This window comes from Macrobrachium nipponense, chromosome 7 (genome assembly GCF_015104395.2).
Source record: "Macrobrachium nipponense isolate FS-2020 chromosome 7, ASM1510439v2, whole genome shotgun sequence".
NCBI classification, from domain to species: domain Eukaryota; kingdom Metazoa; phylum Arthropoda; class Malacostraca; order Decapoda; family Palaemonidae; genus Macrobrachium; species Macrobrachium nipponense.
The window spans coordinates 108,979,882-108,995,558 of record NC_061109.1 but is presented as its reverse complement, the minus strand read 5'-3'; the positions used below and the strand labels follow the sequence as shown (position 1 = coordinate 108,995,558).

General features: G+C 41.8%; 2 protein-coding genes across 4 annotated transcripts in view; one reads left to right on the top strand and one right to left on the bottom strand.

The window, feature by feature from the left end:
* LOC135217193 (alanine--glyoxylate aminotransferase 2, mitochondrial-like) overlaps positions 1-3,836 on the top strand; it is a 97,056-nt gene extending 93,220 nt beyond the window's left edge. For 2 of the 3 annotated variants that reach the window (XM_064252923.1, XM_064252921.1), the window contains exon 11: positions 2,768-2,969. In XM_064252923.1, coding sequence (XP_064108993.1) covers positions 2,768-2,863 — 96 coding nt within the window. In that variant the 3' untranslated portion in view covers positions 2,864-2,969. Of the gene's footprint in view, positions 1-2,767; positions 2,970-3,068 lie in introns of those variants that run through there. The other variant, XM_064252922.1, reaches the window with a different exon arrangement.
* The window catches only part of LOC135217194 (RNA-binding region-containing protein 3-like), a 34,365-nt gene that overhangs the window by 4,962 nt on the left and 13,726 nt on the right, over positions 1-15,677 (bottom strand). Inside the window, exons 3-6 of the mRNA XM_064252924.1 lie at positions 6,832-6,969; positions 5,398-6,092; positions 5,003-5,156; positions 3,831-4,023 (exon numbers count right to left, since the gene is read on the bottom strand). Coding sequence (XP_064108994.1) covers positions 3,864-4,023; positions 5,003-5,156; positions 5,398-6,092; positions 6,832-6,969 — 1,147 coding nt within the window. The 3' untranslated portion in view covers positions 3,831-3,863. The remainder of the gene's footprint in view (positions 1-3,830; positions 4,024-5,002; positions 5,157-5,397; positions 6,093-6,831; positions 6,970-15,677) is intronic.

The window sequence follows — 15,677 nt, the reverse complement described above, 5'->3', positions numbered from 1 at the left end:
AGCGCATTTTGTGGAGGCTCGCACCCTCCTCCCTGGTCTGGCCAGGCCATCCCCCCTCCTCCTGGCCTTGTCTTCGTGGTAGCAGCAGTCGGCCATCTTGTATTGCTCCGCCAGTGTCTGCTGCCGCTTCTTCAAGTCAGAGTGACGCTGTGGCGTCAGCCCCGTTGATGATGTCACGGGATCCGTCTTTGTGTATTCCTCCGCCATTGGTGTCTGATTTCCCCTCGCACCGAGGGGAAGCCATGATGTCACCACCACTTGTGACGTCACTCACATCGATGACATCTCTCCCAGTCGTCTCCTCTGATCTGCCTTTCTCAGCCGTGACGTCATCCCTGCCGCCCAGTTCGCTACATCTCCCTTCTTGGTCATCAGAGCCTTCTCTGGCACATCAGTCTGAGGTCATATGCCAGGCAGTGCTTCAGAGGTTGACTCTGTTTTGGATGTGAAGTTGGCTGCCTTATTGGTTGGGAGGACTGGTAGGAAACGTGTTGCTTCATCCCCCCCTCCTGAGAAGAGTGTGCATAAGAAACCAGTGCTGTCTTCCTCTCCCTCTTCCCCCTCTACACCCCGTCGGCGTATCAAGCGTTGGAAGGCTAAGGACTTTGCCCTTTCTTCGCCTACGAGGGAGGAACAATGCGGACGTGTTCCTGAGAATGCTGTTGTTTTGGGCAGTGTTAGTGCTCCTTCCTGTGTGCGATCTGCAGTGGATGCTTCGTGCTCTGCCTCGAATCATGGGCGTGTTACAAACACCCCCTCTCCCCCCTGTCCATGCACATCGCGAGCGTGTTGCAACCTCCCCTGCCTGTGTACGTGATGTAAGTGCTCCCTCTTCTCCAAGGCCTATTTGTTGCCATAAGGATCTCAAGACGCCTGTCAAGAGGTCAAAGGTAGTGAGTGCGGAGTTGGTGCAGCAGGAGTGACAGCACTGGCTCCTTACACAATCTCTTCACAGGAAGCGGGGGCAATGTAACACACTTGTTTCCAGTCCTCCCAGCCGACATGGCAGCCAACTTATCTTCTAAAACAGAGTCCAATCTCTTAAGAACCGCCTGGCATAAAGCCTCAGACGGATCAGCAAGAGAAGGGTCCGATGACATGGAAAGGAGATGCAGCAAACTGGATGGCAGAGATGACGACACGGCGGCAAACGATGACAACACAGACAAGCGAGGCAGCGCAGTGGAGACGACTGGGAGTGACGTTATCGATGGAAGTGACGTCATAAGTGGCAATGATGTCACAGCTTCCCCTCGAACGCCACTGGCGGAGGAATACAAAATGACTGACCCCATGACATCACAAGCGGGGCTGACGCCACGGCTTCCCTCTGACTTGAAGAAGCAGCAATCGTCACTGGCAGAGCAATACAAAATGGCTGTCCTCGGCTACCCATGAAGACGAGGCCAGGAGTAGGGGGGAGGGCCTGGACAGCATGAGGAGGTGGGTAGCGAGCATCCATGAAGTGCGTCAGCAAACCCTTCAAGGACGGAGAACCCTGTAGCCCAAGGGTCTCCCAAAGCGTTGCCATTTTGGACGCCTCCGACTCTGAAATAAAAGACAATGATGACAAAGCCTCCTCCCTCTCGGGAATCAAATTAACTCCTGAAGAAGATGGGTCGACATTACATAAATCAGCCTGAGGGCCTCCCGATACTTCCAACGATGAATCGATGAAAGAAAAGGAAAGGGACAAAGGCACAACATTACTATGGGGTGTGTGCACAGCAGGAGACGAAGCATCAGGAAGAGAAGAAAAACCCTCCCATGAAGGGAGAATAGAAACCATATGATGCTCCCTCTTTCTATAAAATAACTTCAACTGCCCTCTAGGCCACGTGCGGCATTCTGTGCAAGGATTCGTTATTGTACAAACGTTAGAGCAACACCTACTACAAGTGACGTGGGGATCAGTCGCAGCCGAAGCCAAAAACGAGAACACGGAAAACCTGGAGTTCCGGGGCACACACGTTGACGAGGCCGAGATGGAGCAGAAGCCATAATAATAGTACACACACACACACACACACACTAAAACACAAGTGAAACGGGCAATGAACCAGGTAAAAGCCAAGAGAGGTCAAGTGAAACGGGCAATGAACCGGGTAAAAGCCAAGAGAGGTCAACCACAACTCTCGCCCAGGCGGTTAAGAAAAGACTGACGCGGTGGCGTAGATGCGTGGTCCTTGACCACTCTTCACCCAATATACGCACGTATTGCCAGATCTCACAAGATTAACTGATTTCATCCGCGACTTAACCAGATCCAGCTAGGCGCTAGAAATGATCCTATTGTTAAGACCGAAGGTTTGTTTGCGTATGAACAAATGTATAACATGGTAAAATTTACGATTGCCTTGTAAAAGAGGCCCCACAAGGGGTTGTAAATAGTAGTAATTTTCAACTTTTCGTGGAAGGTAGGGAACATTTTTAAGAAAAAAATTTTCATACAGCATGTACATTTGCATATCTTCCACTTTCTTTTGAGGTGTTTTTTTCTTAAATTGGTTGACTTCAAAGTTTTCCCAGTCTGGGGTGCTGCATATTAATTTTTTACACAGGCGCCTAAGGGTTAAGTAAGATGCAGAATCTGTCGAATGCATCCCTGAACATTTCAGATAATAACAGTTACACTAGCAACTCTGTTAATTTAAAGATGTGTTAAATGTGTTGTCAATTTACAAAATTTAATCATACTACTAGTATATTTAAACTCTCAGTATATTAGTAAGTATGTTTAATTTCTTGCCAATCTGTAAATTTTCAGGTCTTCAGGATTAAACCACCCATGTGCATATCAAAGGAAGATGTCAACTTTACTATCAGCGTCTTGAGGAATGTGATACACAAAGTTCAACGATGATGTCTGGACAGTAATAACTTTGGACCTTTTGTCATATCAACCAATGTTTCTTCATTTAAAAAATTGACATTCACCAGCACAGTTAATAAATATTAATGTGATAACAGTTCTGTATGTTATTTTAAAACCTTGTTTTACAAACTTAGCACAGTGCACTCTGCCCCCCTTTTTTTGTTTCACATTTCCGCTTTTCATTTTATTGCAGATTTTTGTGGAACACACCATTCACTTGTCTGCGGGAGAAATTTCACTAACTTTGCTTTTTGAGCAACACTGTGTATTCACCAATTACTGTATTTTTTCATTAAAATATATGGAGAGAGAGAGATATGTTGCCAAAAGAAGTTTTTAGTAAATTTGAATAAGTAAATGATTTACTAAATAATAAGTACTAGTACTAATTTTCAATAAATAATAATAATTAAAACATTTACCACATGCATTTTTATAGTAAAAAATATGAAATTGTAAAGATACAAATTTTATTCCCAGTGCTATCCATAGTTTGAGATATATGTTTGTTTGAACTGTCAAGTTTGGGAATGAACTATTAAAATAGGAAGTTATAAATGTTTTAGGGGTGTATCTAGCCTAGTGAAGAGTAACAGTAGTAGGAGAGTATTGTAACGTAAGGTTACTTTGTAGGGTGTTTTGGGATGATGATTTGAGGTGTATTTTTGTTTGAACTATCAAATTAAGCAGTGAAATATTAAAATAGGCAGTTATAAGCATTTTAGTTTAAGAGGTAGCCTACAAGGTATTTGGCAGTTATAAGCCAGTTAGAAGCATTTTTAAAGGGGATTTTTCCATTTCCGTAGATTTTACATTTCTGCAGTACGTTCTGAAACCTATTCCCGTGTAAAAATGCAGGAGCACTGTATTCCATTGGCAAAAGAAAGAAGAATGTGAAAAATCAACAAACTAATCCATTATGACATTATGTAAGAGAAAAAAATATTTAACATACCAATCCATATATACATTTGGAGTTTACCAGGTGCTACGTAGGTTTTACTTTGCCAAAAGCAACAACCATTGGTTTGTCATTAAGAATATAACCATTTGTGTCATTAAGAGCTTCTGTTGCCGCCTCAACAGATGGAAATGTAACAAAAGCCTGACCCTTCATCCGGCCTTCTTTCATTAGTCGAATGGAGAACCTGTAAACCAAAGTATTTATATATAATAAAGGATTTCTCATAAATACTAAAGGATTTCTCATCCTGCTAAGAAATATAATGCAAAAACCATAGTATGTATGATGACCAAATAACCCAAATCTGAGCAAATATCTACCAGCATATATACTAGTACTCGGGTATAGTGAGGGGTTTGCAATCGTCCCCATTGGGCATGTGTTAGTCAAAACAAAACGGTGAGATACACAAAATATTTCAAAGTAAATAATTACAATTAAGTAATATTATTCTTGACAGTATATAATGATAACTTCCAATCTGCTGAGTAAAACAAATACATAATGCTCCATACAATAGTGTTAAAGCCATTTCTGGTCATCACTGGTGTGTCATTCTGTACAGAATGATGGTAAAGAATAAGGTCATAGGTGTAACCTTGTCCTTTAGTTAACTGTTCCTGCATCTCTCACTTTATCTTGCATATACTTTACAGTAATAACAGGAATTATTTGTAAAAATGTAATACTGTTCACTACATTGTGTGGTAACCTTTAATCTAAGTTACCCTGAAGATGATCCACAGAGGCAAAAGTTAACTTGCAATTGCACTTAATCTCTTATTTAGTTGAATTAAGTAATCTTTGTGCACCAGCTCTTTCCTTTGTGAAAGCATATTGTACCAAAGGGTAAAGCTCTTAGCCTACAGGCAAGTCAGTTTTAGATGTATATAAAAGCCCATCCTATGGATGATTTACCAGCAAAGGGAGTTGACTTGCTTGTCAAGAGAGAGCCCCTTTTCTCTACCTGCAGAAAATTTTAACCTCTCTAACTCTCCTGCTGATGTACATGTACATACCTTTCTCAATATCTGGGGTTAACAGGATGGTGTTCTTTCATAAGTCTATTAGTTAGATACCCTGTATACTTTATTCTAGGACAATTCACATACATAAAGACTGAAGGTTCTAGGAAGAGGTGAACAAGTGCCAAATTTACTTACTTACTAGCTTCTTCTTCATTGTGCCAAAATACATAGTTGCCATAAATGAACTTCAGATCTCCCTCACTGGTTGTCTTGGCTAAATTCTTGATATACAGTTTTGGGGATGGTTCACCGATGTGGTAATTTTTGAAAACAGGCAAAATTGCCCAATCTGAAAATAATTAAAGGTTATGTCAGTATCAAAAAAGAAAAGGAAAATTTGGGAAATGACAGTACTTTGCATCATAACTATGAATTTTTATATGTACTGTACAACGTACATCATTTACTTTTTTTAATTTAAATGGCACACTTTTATGACATTATTCACTAAATTTAACTATTCAAAATTTCATAATTTTAATGGTACTTTTCTGAGATATTACATATTCACTACTTAATTAATATCATACCTGCTTTATTTATTCTGTTATTTTGTAACTCTTCTTTAGATATGTATTTTGTTGACTCTCCCTTCCATTCAACAGGATTATCTTCTACAGGCTTCTCTTTCAAATGCTTTACTGCTTCTATCTTTCCAAAGCCACCAATTTCTAAATTATCAGTGACAGGAGTAGCACCTGTTTCAGTAGGTAATGTTCCTTTCAATTTCAATTCTAATTTTTTGGACTGCAAGCTATCTTTGCTCTCAAATGCTTCACTGACAGAGGATGAAGAAAGACGTGGGTGTGACACACACGTCTTTTTTAATAAAGCAAAATTTGGCCTCTTGCTGATTATTCTACTAGGTTTAATGCGCCTCTTAACTTGCTTTGTCATCTTTGGCTTTTCCATGGCGTCATCGGTATCACTTTCTAATTCAGATTCACTCTCGGATACTTCACTTTCACTATTTTGCATCTCTTCCTCATTATCACTTAATTTATCTTGTTCAACAATGGGGTTGAAATGATCCCTCTCAGAATATAGCCCCAGCAATTTCAGAACTTCAAGGTATTGTGGAGGAAGTATTTTAAGACTTCCAAAGGGTGCTGGTAAATTCATTTTGTTCATTAAATGAAGAACTTGCGTATAAAATTTAGGAACAGATATAAGAGCCTGAACAATATTAGCCATGATGGTGGCTGATGGTGGTGGATACAAGTACCTGACAGAAATGAAAACATTTAAGTTACTGATGCAAAATAACTGAACGCTACATATGATTTTCTGTAGACAAAATAATTCCAATAAAACATTTATAATAGGAAAAGTAAAAGCAGAAAAGAGAAATTAGTGACAAATGGCAAGTACACAGACAAATGATCTCCTCAATGGGAGATTTTCAAGTACTTGGTACTGTAGTAACCACTTCATTATTAGTTATGTCCCTTTACCAATACACAATGCTGCACACTATTATTTTAATCACTATAACACTGATTTTGGAGGTTTATCAGTTTTTTGCATAGGACGGTTTGCAAGGATTGGAAAATAAAATCTGGATTTTCTACAAGAAACTGAATCCTGATCCCTTAATCCAAAAGGGAATGACAACAATAATGAAATTTTGAATAACTGAATTAGGTATATTCTGATAGCCAAATTTAAATTGAAACAAATTTTGGGAATCAGGATATTCTACTCTATTTCTGTTAATCGTTCATTCTCAGTAATCTCCTAAATTAACAACAAACAAGACATAATACCCCAAAGATTCTCATCCCTAATATTCACATGAACCTTTTACTAACAGAAGTGTTGTGTGAATTATTATGTAAGAATAAATTTCTTGGTATTTCAATAAAAGCTATGGTTTTAACATTAATGTTCAATTTTACATGATTTATTCGTTCTTATGAATACCAGCAAAAGTCTTAAAGTGTTCAATGCAGAAAAGGCCTTACTTGAGATGAGGTGGTATGGGATGCTTGATGTTAAAGACTGATGAGATAGATGACAGGCGAGCTTCATATTCCTTGATTTTTTTCCTTATAATTTCTTCACGTGAGGGTTCTTGCACCTTTGAGCTTTCACTTGTGTCTCTAAAAAAAAAATAAAAACAATTTTACAATGATATAATCTGTTTACAGTGGCTTAAAACAAATATGTAATAAATCTATTAGAATGCTTAAGGTATATGAAACTAACACTAAAGCAAAGGGACCCATATGACCTATATATACTAGTACACGTTGTTGAAGCTGACAATTACAATAATTACTGTGAAGAGACTAATTTTTCATAAAAAATATATCAAAATTCCTGATCTCTAAAATTCTAAATAAGTTGAGACTGATTTTTACCTGAGAGGCCTGGTTCTCAGAAAACTCCTCATAAGAAATCAGGATGACCTGCTTGAACCATAAAGAAATCATATTCCTGAAGGATTGTTGCTTACAATAGCTAGTAGGTATAAACTTATTTGAAATACCTTGTCTAAAATTCTCCATCCTCCTAGCAAAAGAGGATCTTGAAAGTAAAAATGAAGTGGGAAGCCCATTCCAGTGGCCAATAAAAGGGATTTTGACATAGGAAAAATCTATTTCTGGGCGAGGAAGCCGTGTCGCCCAGTGAAATGTGTCCTCTTTAGCACTATTTCTAGTAAATATTGCTATAATACCAGAGAACTGCTAAATTGGACATGTCAGCTGGTATTATAGCAATATTTTACTAGAAATAGTGCTAAAGAGGACACATTTCACGGAGCGACACGGCTGAGCCAATAAAATTAACTTATAGACTCCTTACCAGTAGGGGCAGATTCTACTAAGGCAACTTTAAAGAATCAGTATTACCTCTTTTTAAAAGTGGAGAGACACACTCTTCTCAAAGTGTTCATATAAAGGAGACACACACTCTTCTCAAAGTGTTCATATATACAGGCAGTCCCCCATTAATGGCAGCGGTTACGTTCCTGGACGAGCACTGATAACCAAAAAAGGGATTTTGACGTAGGAAAAATCTATTTCTGGGCTCAGCCGTGTCGCTCCGTGAAATGTGTCCTCTTTAGTACTATTTTCTAGTAAAATATTGCTATAATACCAGAGAACTGCTAAATTGGACATGTCAGTAGTCTCTGACTCGCTCACCTAAATAAAAGGTGTCGGTATAAAACTGGGGCGAGTGTTAAACACTACCACAGCTACAAAAATCGCAGATTATGGTAAAAAAATTGGCGGCAATAAACTGCTTACCGACGCCAATTAACCACTTACTGATGCTGATATACCGATTACCGATGCCAAAAATCACTTACCATTGCCGAAAATCTGGTTAATGACGTTATTAGCCAAGCGCCATAAAACCAGAATGTCATTAACTGATGCTGCTGTTAAGTGAGGTCTGCCTGTACACACTCCTTAAGTCTGGAGAAGCAATTAAAATAATGGAGACTTTTACTGAACTGCAAAGTCAGTCTGGCAGAGATCTGATGAGACTGACCAGAAGAAAACTGTAAATTCTGAGATTGTCTCAATCTTGCATGATTCTAGTTGTGCAAATTCACAATAGAGCAAACTTTTCATTGGAACCTAACTATCATACGCGAGTTTTTCAGACATGCAAACATTTGTGAATCCTCGAGAAACCCTCCAAAAGTGTTTGTTTAATTTTTTATGCAATTTGTAGGTTTTTAAGCTTTTAGGTGTAAATGAATTTACATTAAATAATACAAATAATTATTCTCTCTTTCTCTCTCTCTCTCTCTCTCTCTCTCATATATTAATAAGGTTAAATAATAATAATAACAATGCATCAATATTAATAATAATAATAATAATATGTAGCGCCGTGGAGGAGTGGGTTAGGTCGTCAATGGACTTAAGTTAAGTTAAGCAACATTGGGGCTGGTCAGTCGTTGGATGGGTGACCGCTCTCCTCGGCGCTGATTCCTTGGGAAAGGATCTTTACCATAATTTCCTCAGTCTACTCAGCTGTAAATGAATACCTATCCCTGATGGGTAGGGTCCAGCTATGGGTTAAATAGCAAAACTCAGCAATGATGGAAAGAAATGAAGGAATAAACGACAACGACGTAAATGGAACCTCTGGCAACAGAGGAGCTTCGTCCGGCAACCAAGTATTCAACCCAATTGAAGGGGAAGACGGTCAGGTACTTGGAGGTCGTCATCCAGCAACTGATCACCATAACGACAGTCATCAACAGCCTGAGATTGGAGCTACAGAAGCAAAAAGGAAGAAATGGACAAGAGAAGAAAATAAGGAAATATGGAGATGCTATATCAGAAGCAAACAACCCGACGGAGAAGAGATATAGAAGGAAGATTGGTCATAAAAAAACATCTGGGAAATGAGGAGGGAAAACAAACCACCCCCCAAACAGAGCAGAGGCTGGCAGACCAAGTAAGAAACATAAAGAAAAAGAACTGGCTCTCCCCAACAGAAAGAGAAGAACTGGAAAGGGAAATGTCACACGACAACGAATTACACGAAGACGAACTGAGAGACGATGCCACAGAAGACGACAGGGAGGATGAGGTATCAAACAACGACACACGAAGAAACACCGACGAAGTAACAGAGAGACGGAATGGGTAGAAAAGATTAGACATTGGATGGAGCCAGATACAGAGAGAACAAAGATACCCCTCCATGAAAGCTACAACACCAAAGAAATTAAGGGAGAAAACAAGTGAGGTCAATGAAAATAATGGGCATAATACACACCACCAGTATCACAGAAACAAATAAACTTGGTATATGCAGGAGCAAGATTAGTAGCAGAACTGATGGGACACGAAACACCAACGCCACCAACACAACCAACCCAACAGAAACCAAAACAGCAACCTCCTTGGAAAAGGCGCCTGGTGGAAAAGCAAATCATGGTGATGAGATCTGACTTGAGTAAACTGAAAGAGATGGCAGAAAAAAGGCTAAGAAGCAAAGAAAAAAACAAAAAAAGGGAGGAACTGAACGAGAAATACAAAGTACAACGGAGAGAGGGGGACTAAAACAACACAATAGAAGATGTAAACAGAGGCTTAAGGGCCAAAGCACATAAGATCCAATGGTACATGAACAGGAAAAAGGGATACCAACAGAACAACTATTCGGAACCAACCAGAAAAGACTATACAGCCAACTAAGAGGGGAAGCAACCACCACAGAAATTCTTGAAGCCGAACCAAGTAAGAGACTCTGGGAAAACATATGGAGCAACCCGGTATCACACACAAACATGCAACATGGCTCCAGGAAGTCAAGGAAGAGAAACAGGGAGAATAAAACAGATTCACAGAGATCACGACAGACACAGTCAGACACCAACTAAAGAAAATGCCAAACTGGAAAGCCCCAGGTTCCTGATGAAGTCCATGGATACTGGCTCAAAAAAACTTCAAGGCCCTACACCCACGAATAGCAGACAGCTCCAGCACTGTATCACAAATCACCAAGCACCCAAATGGATGACCACAGGAAGAAACATCCTTAGTACAAAAAGACAAGAGTAAGGGAAATATAGCCAGTAACTACAGGCCTATCACCTGCCTACCAATAATGTGGAAGTTACTAACAGTATCATCAGTGAAAAGGCTATACAACTACCTAGAGGAGACAAACACCATCCCCCACCAACAGAAAGGCTGCAGAAGGAAGTGTAGGGGCACAAAGGACCAGCTCCTGATAGACAAAATGGTAATGAAGAACAGTAGGAGAAGGAAAAAAAACCAACCTAAGTATGGCATGGATAGACTATAAGAAAGACTTCGACATGATACCACACACATGGCTAATAGAATGCCTGAAAATATATGGGGCAGAGGAAAACACCATCAGCTTCCTCAAAAATACAATGCGCCACTGGAATACAATACTTACAAGCTTCTGGAATAAGACTAGCAGAGGTTAATATCAGGAGAGGGATCTTCCAGGGCGACTCACTGTCCCCTACTACTCTTTCATAGTAGCCATGATTCCCATGACAAAAGTACTACAGAAGATGGATGCCGGGTACCAACTCAAGAAAAGAGGCAACAGAATCAACCATCTGATGTTCATGGACGACATCAAGCTGTATGGTAAGAGCATCAAGGAAATAGATACCCTAATCCAGACTGTAAGGATTGTATCTTGGGGACATCAGGATGCAGTTTGGAATAGAAAATGCCCTTAGTCAACATACAAAAAGGCAAACAAAAGTAACGAGAACTGGAAGGGATAAAGCTACCAGATGGGAGCAACATCAAACACATAGATGAGACAGGATACAAATACCTGGGGAATAATGAAGGAGGGGATATAAAACACCAAGAGATGAAGGACACGATCAGGAAAGAATACATGCAGAGACTCAAGGCGATACTCAAGTCAAAACTCAATGGAGGAAATATGATAAAAGCCATAAACACATGGGCAGTGCCAGTAATCAGATACAGCGCAGGAATAGTCGAATGGACGAAGGCAGAACTCCGCAGCATAGATTCAGAAAACCAGGAAACATATGACAATACACAAAGCACTACACCCAAGAGCAAATACGGACAGACTATACATAACACGAAAGGAAGGAGGGAGAGGACTACTAAGTATAGAGGACTGCGTCAACATTGAGAACAGAGCACTGGGGCAATATCTGAAAACCAGTGAAGACGAGTGGCTCAAGAGGGCATGGGAAGAAGGACTAATAAAAGTAGACGAAGACCCACAAATATACAGAGACAGGATGACACAGAAACAGAGACTGGAACAAGCAACAAACCAATGCACGACAACTACATGAGACAGACTAAAGAACTAGCCAGCGATGACACATGGCAATGGGCTACAGAGGGGAGAGTTAAAGAAGGAAACTGAAGGAATGATAACAGCGGCACAAGATCAGGCCCTAAGAATCAGATATATTCAAAAAGAACGATAGACGGAAATAACATCTCTCCCATATGTAGGAAGTGCAATACAAAAAATGAAACCATAAACCACATAGCAAGCGAATGCCCGGCACTTGCACAGAACCAGTACAAAAAGAGGCATGATTCAGTGGCAAAAGCCCTCCACTGGAGCCTGTGCAAGAAACATCAGCTACCTTGCAGTAATAAGTGGTACAAGCACCAACCTGAGGGAGTGATAGAAAACGATCAGGCAAAGAGCCTCTGGGACTATGGTATCAGAACGGATAGGGTGATACGTGCAAACAGACCAGACGTGACGTTGATTGACAAAGTCAAGAAGAAAGTATCACTCATTGATGTCGCATATACCATGGGACACCAGAGTTGAGAGAAAGAGAGGGAAAAAATGGATAAGTATCAAGATCTGAAAATAGAAATAAGAAGGATATGGGATATGCCAGTGGAAATCGTACCCATAATCATAGGAGCACTAGGCACGATCCCAAGATCCCTGAAAAGGAATCTAGAAAAAACTAGAGGCTGAAGTAGCTCCAGGACTCATACAGAAGAGTGTGATCCTAGAAACGGCACACATAGTAAGAAAGTGATGGACTCCTAAGGAGGCAGGATGCAACCTGGAACCCCACACTATAAATACACCCAGTCGAATTGGAGGACTGTGATAGAGCAAAAAAAAAAATATAAATAAATAAATAATAATAATAATAATAACAATACTGCTCAAAAACTTCAAGGCCCTACACCCACGAATAGCAGAACAACTCCAGCATTGTATCTCAAATCACCATGCACCCCAAAACCCAAATGGAGACCACGGAAAGAAACATCCTAGTACAAAAAAAGACAAGAGTAAGGGAAATATAGCCAGTAACTACAGGCCTATCACCTGCCTACCAATAATGTGGAAGTTACTAACAGGTATCATCAGTGAAAGCCTATACAACTACCTAGAGGAGACAAAAAAACACCATCCCCCACCAACAGAAAGGCTTCGCGAGAAGGAAGTGTAGGGGCTCAAAAGACCAGCTCCTGATAGACAAAATGGTAATGAAGAACAGTAAGAGAAGGAAAACCAACCTAAGCATAGCATAGATAGACTATAAGAAAGCCTTCGACATGATACCACACCACATGGCTAATAGAATGTCTGAAAATATATGGGGCAGAGGAAAACACCATCAGCTTCCTCAAAAAAAAAGATGATGTTATGATTACAATAAAGTTTTTATACATACTTACCTGCAGATATATACATAGCTTTTACTCCGTCGTCCGACAGAAATTCGAATTTCGCTGGCACACGCGGCAGGTAGGTCAGGTGATCTACCCCCCCGCCGCCTGCTGGGGCTGCGGGAATAGGAACCATACCCGTTTTCTAATTCATATTTTTTCTTCCAGCTGTCTCCTGAGGGGAGGCTGGGTGGGCCATTTAATTGTATATATCTGCCAGGTAAGTATGTATAAAACTTTATTGTATCATAACAATATCATTTTTATACATTCAACTTACCTGTCAGATATATACATAGCTGATTCACACCATTGTGGAGGGGTAAAAGACCAGCTATTACTGAATAGACAGGTAAACAACACATACGTTGTAGGTAATAAATAAATAAAACCTTGGTTCCTATGTGTTTAGACGAAGGGTCGATTCCTAGCTATTGCTAGTAGTCTGCTTCGTCTCAAGAGCCTCAGCGAGGATGTGACCTATGGCTAAGAGTTCTTGTAGATCTGTCAATGGGGTCTTATCCACTTACTTGACAGAAATCTAGTGGTCATTTGTCAATGGGTCTTATCCACTTTACATGACAATACACCAATGCCTATTGGCATAATTTAAGGAGCACAAACACCGATCCCGATCACCTGATCCTACACGAGGGTTTGTGCTTAATTTGAAAAGAGCTATCCCCAAACTCATTTCAAATAACCCCAGAAAATAATACACTTATGTTAAAAATAAAAATAAAAATAAAAAAAAATAAAAAATAAGAAAAAATTTTTAATTCACTAGTTAAGGATCATTGGTCGGCTCCCTATTCCCAGCAACGCATCGTGGACACGTATAACAAAGAGAGAAGGATCTCTCATAGGCCCACTTGATCTCCTTCGTGCAAAGAGAAGTCAACACAGAGGATGCAATCTCCCGTTATACAGCTAATATGACTCTCACGACATATTGTTATGGAAAGAACAAGAATTGTTAAAAGCCCTCGCCACTTTAAGCGCTTTTAATTCTTAGCTGTTTGAAGGAAACGTCAAGTTACTCAAGAAGTGCTTTAGAGATTCACTCTTCCAAAGAAGACCAAAGCTTTCTTTTGCAACAGATCTCTTCTAGATGAAGCCCAGAGCCTGGGTAGCCTGGCTACGGCTGTGCAGCGCTGTCTGGCGCCTCGCGCCTGCCTGACGCCTCGCGCCTGCCTGGCGCCTCGCGCCTGCCTGGCGCCTCGCCGCCTGCCTGGCGCCTCGCGCCTGCCTGGCGCCTCGCGCCTGCCTGGCGCCTCGCCCCTGGCCTGGCCGCCTCGCGCCTGCCTGGCGCCTCACGTCTGCCTGGCGTCTCGCGCCTGCCTGGCGTCTCGCGCCTGGTCTGGCGCCTCGCGCCTGACTGGAGCCTCACGCCTGACTGGAGCCTCGCGTTGACTGGCCGCCTCGCCCTGCCTGGCGCCCTCCGCCCCCTGACTGGCGCCTCGCGCCTGCCTGGCGCCTCGCCCCTGACGGCGCCTCGCGCCTGCCTGGCGCCTCGCCCCGATGGCGCCTCGCGCCTGGCTGGAGCCTCGCGCCTAGCTGGAGCCTCGCGCCTGCCTGGCGTCTCGCGCCTGGCTGGCGCCTAAGCGCCTGGCTGGCGCCTCGCGCCTGCCTGGCGCTCGCGCCTGCCTGGCGCCTCGCGCCTGCCTGTCTCGCGCCTGGCTGGTCCTCGCGTCTGGCTGGTGCTTCGCTTGCCTGCGCCTCGCGGCCTGGCTGGCTCCTCGCGCCTGGCTGACTTCTCCCCACTTGCTGGAGATTCGAGCTTGTTAAGAGTCTCGATGAAAATGAAAACTGGCGATGTCCACCTCGGACACTTTATTTGCCTGATTCATTCGCCTCTAGCGCATTCTGCGCCAGATTGGAGGCCTACTCCTTCTCCTCATCAGACAATGACAGTGTTTTAATTGGACTGTCTTGCTCTGGCGTCTTTACACCTGTTTGGCATTTGGCGCCTGATTGGAGCTACATTGTCCGAAAGTCTGAGCATCCACAAATCGTTTATCAGAGAAAGGAAAAGGGTGGAAGAAATTTTTTCACTTTGAGCTTATGGCCTCTGCAACAAGGGGAGGTAATTTTAGTCGGCTACATCCAGTAGACGATAGGAAATCTAATAGTCCGAGAGACCAGTCTTCCTCCGAGGAGGCTCTACTTGATACTTCAGTTACTAACGAGCACTCTTCCTACATGTTGACGAGTTCTCTCGTTGCAAAATCTTCCCTATCCTTGCACGAAGGCAGGGAAAGAGCCTGGAAGTTTAAGGAGACTCTGAGCTGAAATTGGGAGGATTCCCGATTTCTAGCTCTTTAAATATATCTCTTCGAACCTTCTGGGAAGTAGTTTTGAGCCCTCATCGTATTCCAAAGACTCTGTCAGCAAACGTTTCAATCTTATTTTCTTTTGTAGATAACAACGTAAATACATTGCCTGGACAACGAATCCTTTATCTGAAAGCGTTGATCCAGGAATAAAAGGTTATAGTTCTTTTGCCAAACATACCATGCTGGCAGGAACCCATTGCCGAGTCTTTCTAGAATTTGATTCCAGTTCCAAGCCCAAAATCTCACTCGTCCTTTTGGTCGATTAGTACCAAGAGAGACATTGATGAGGAGCAGTTCCATCTTGTCAGAACA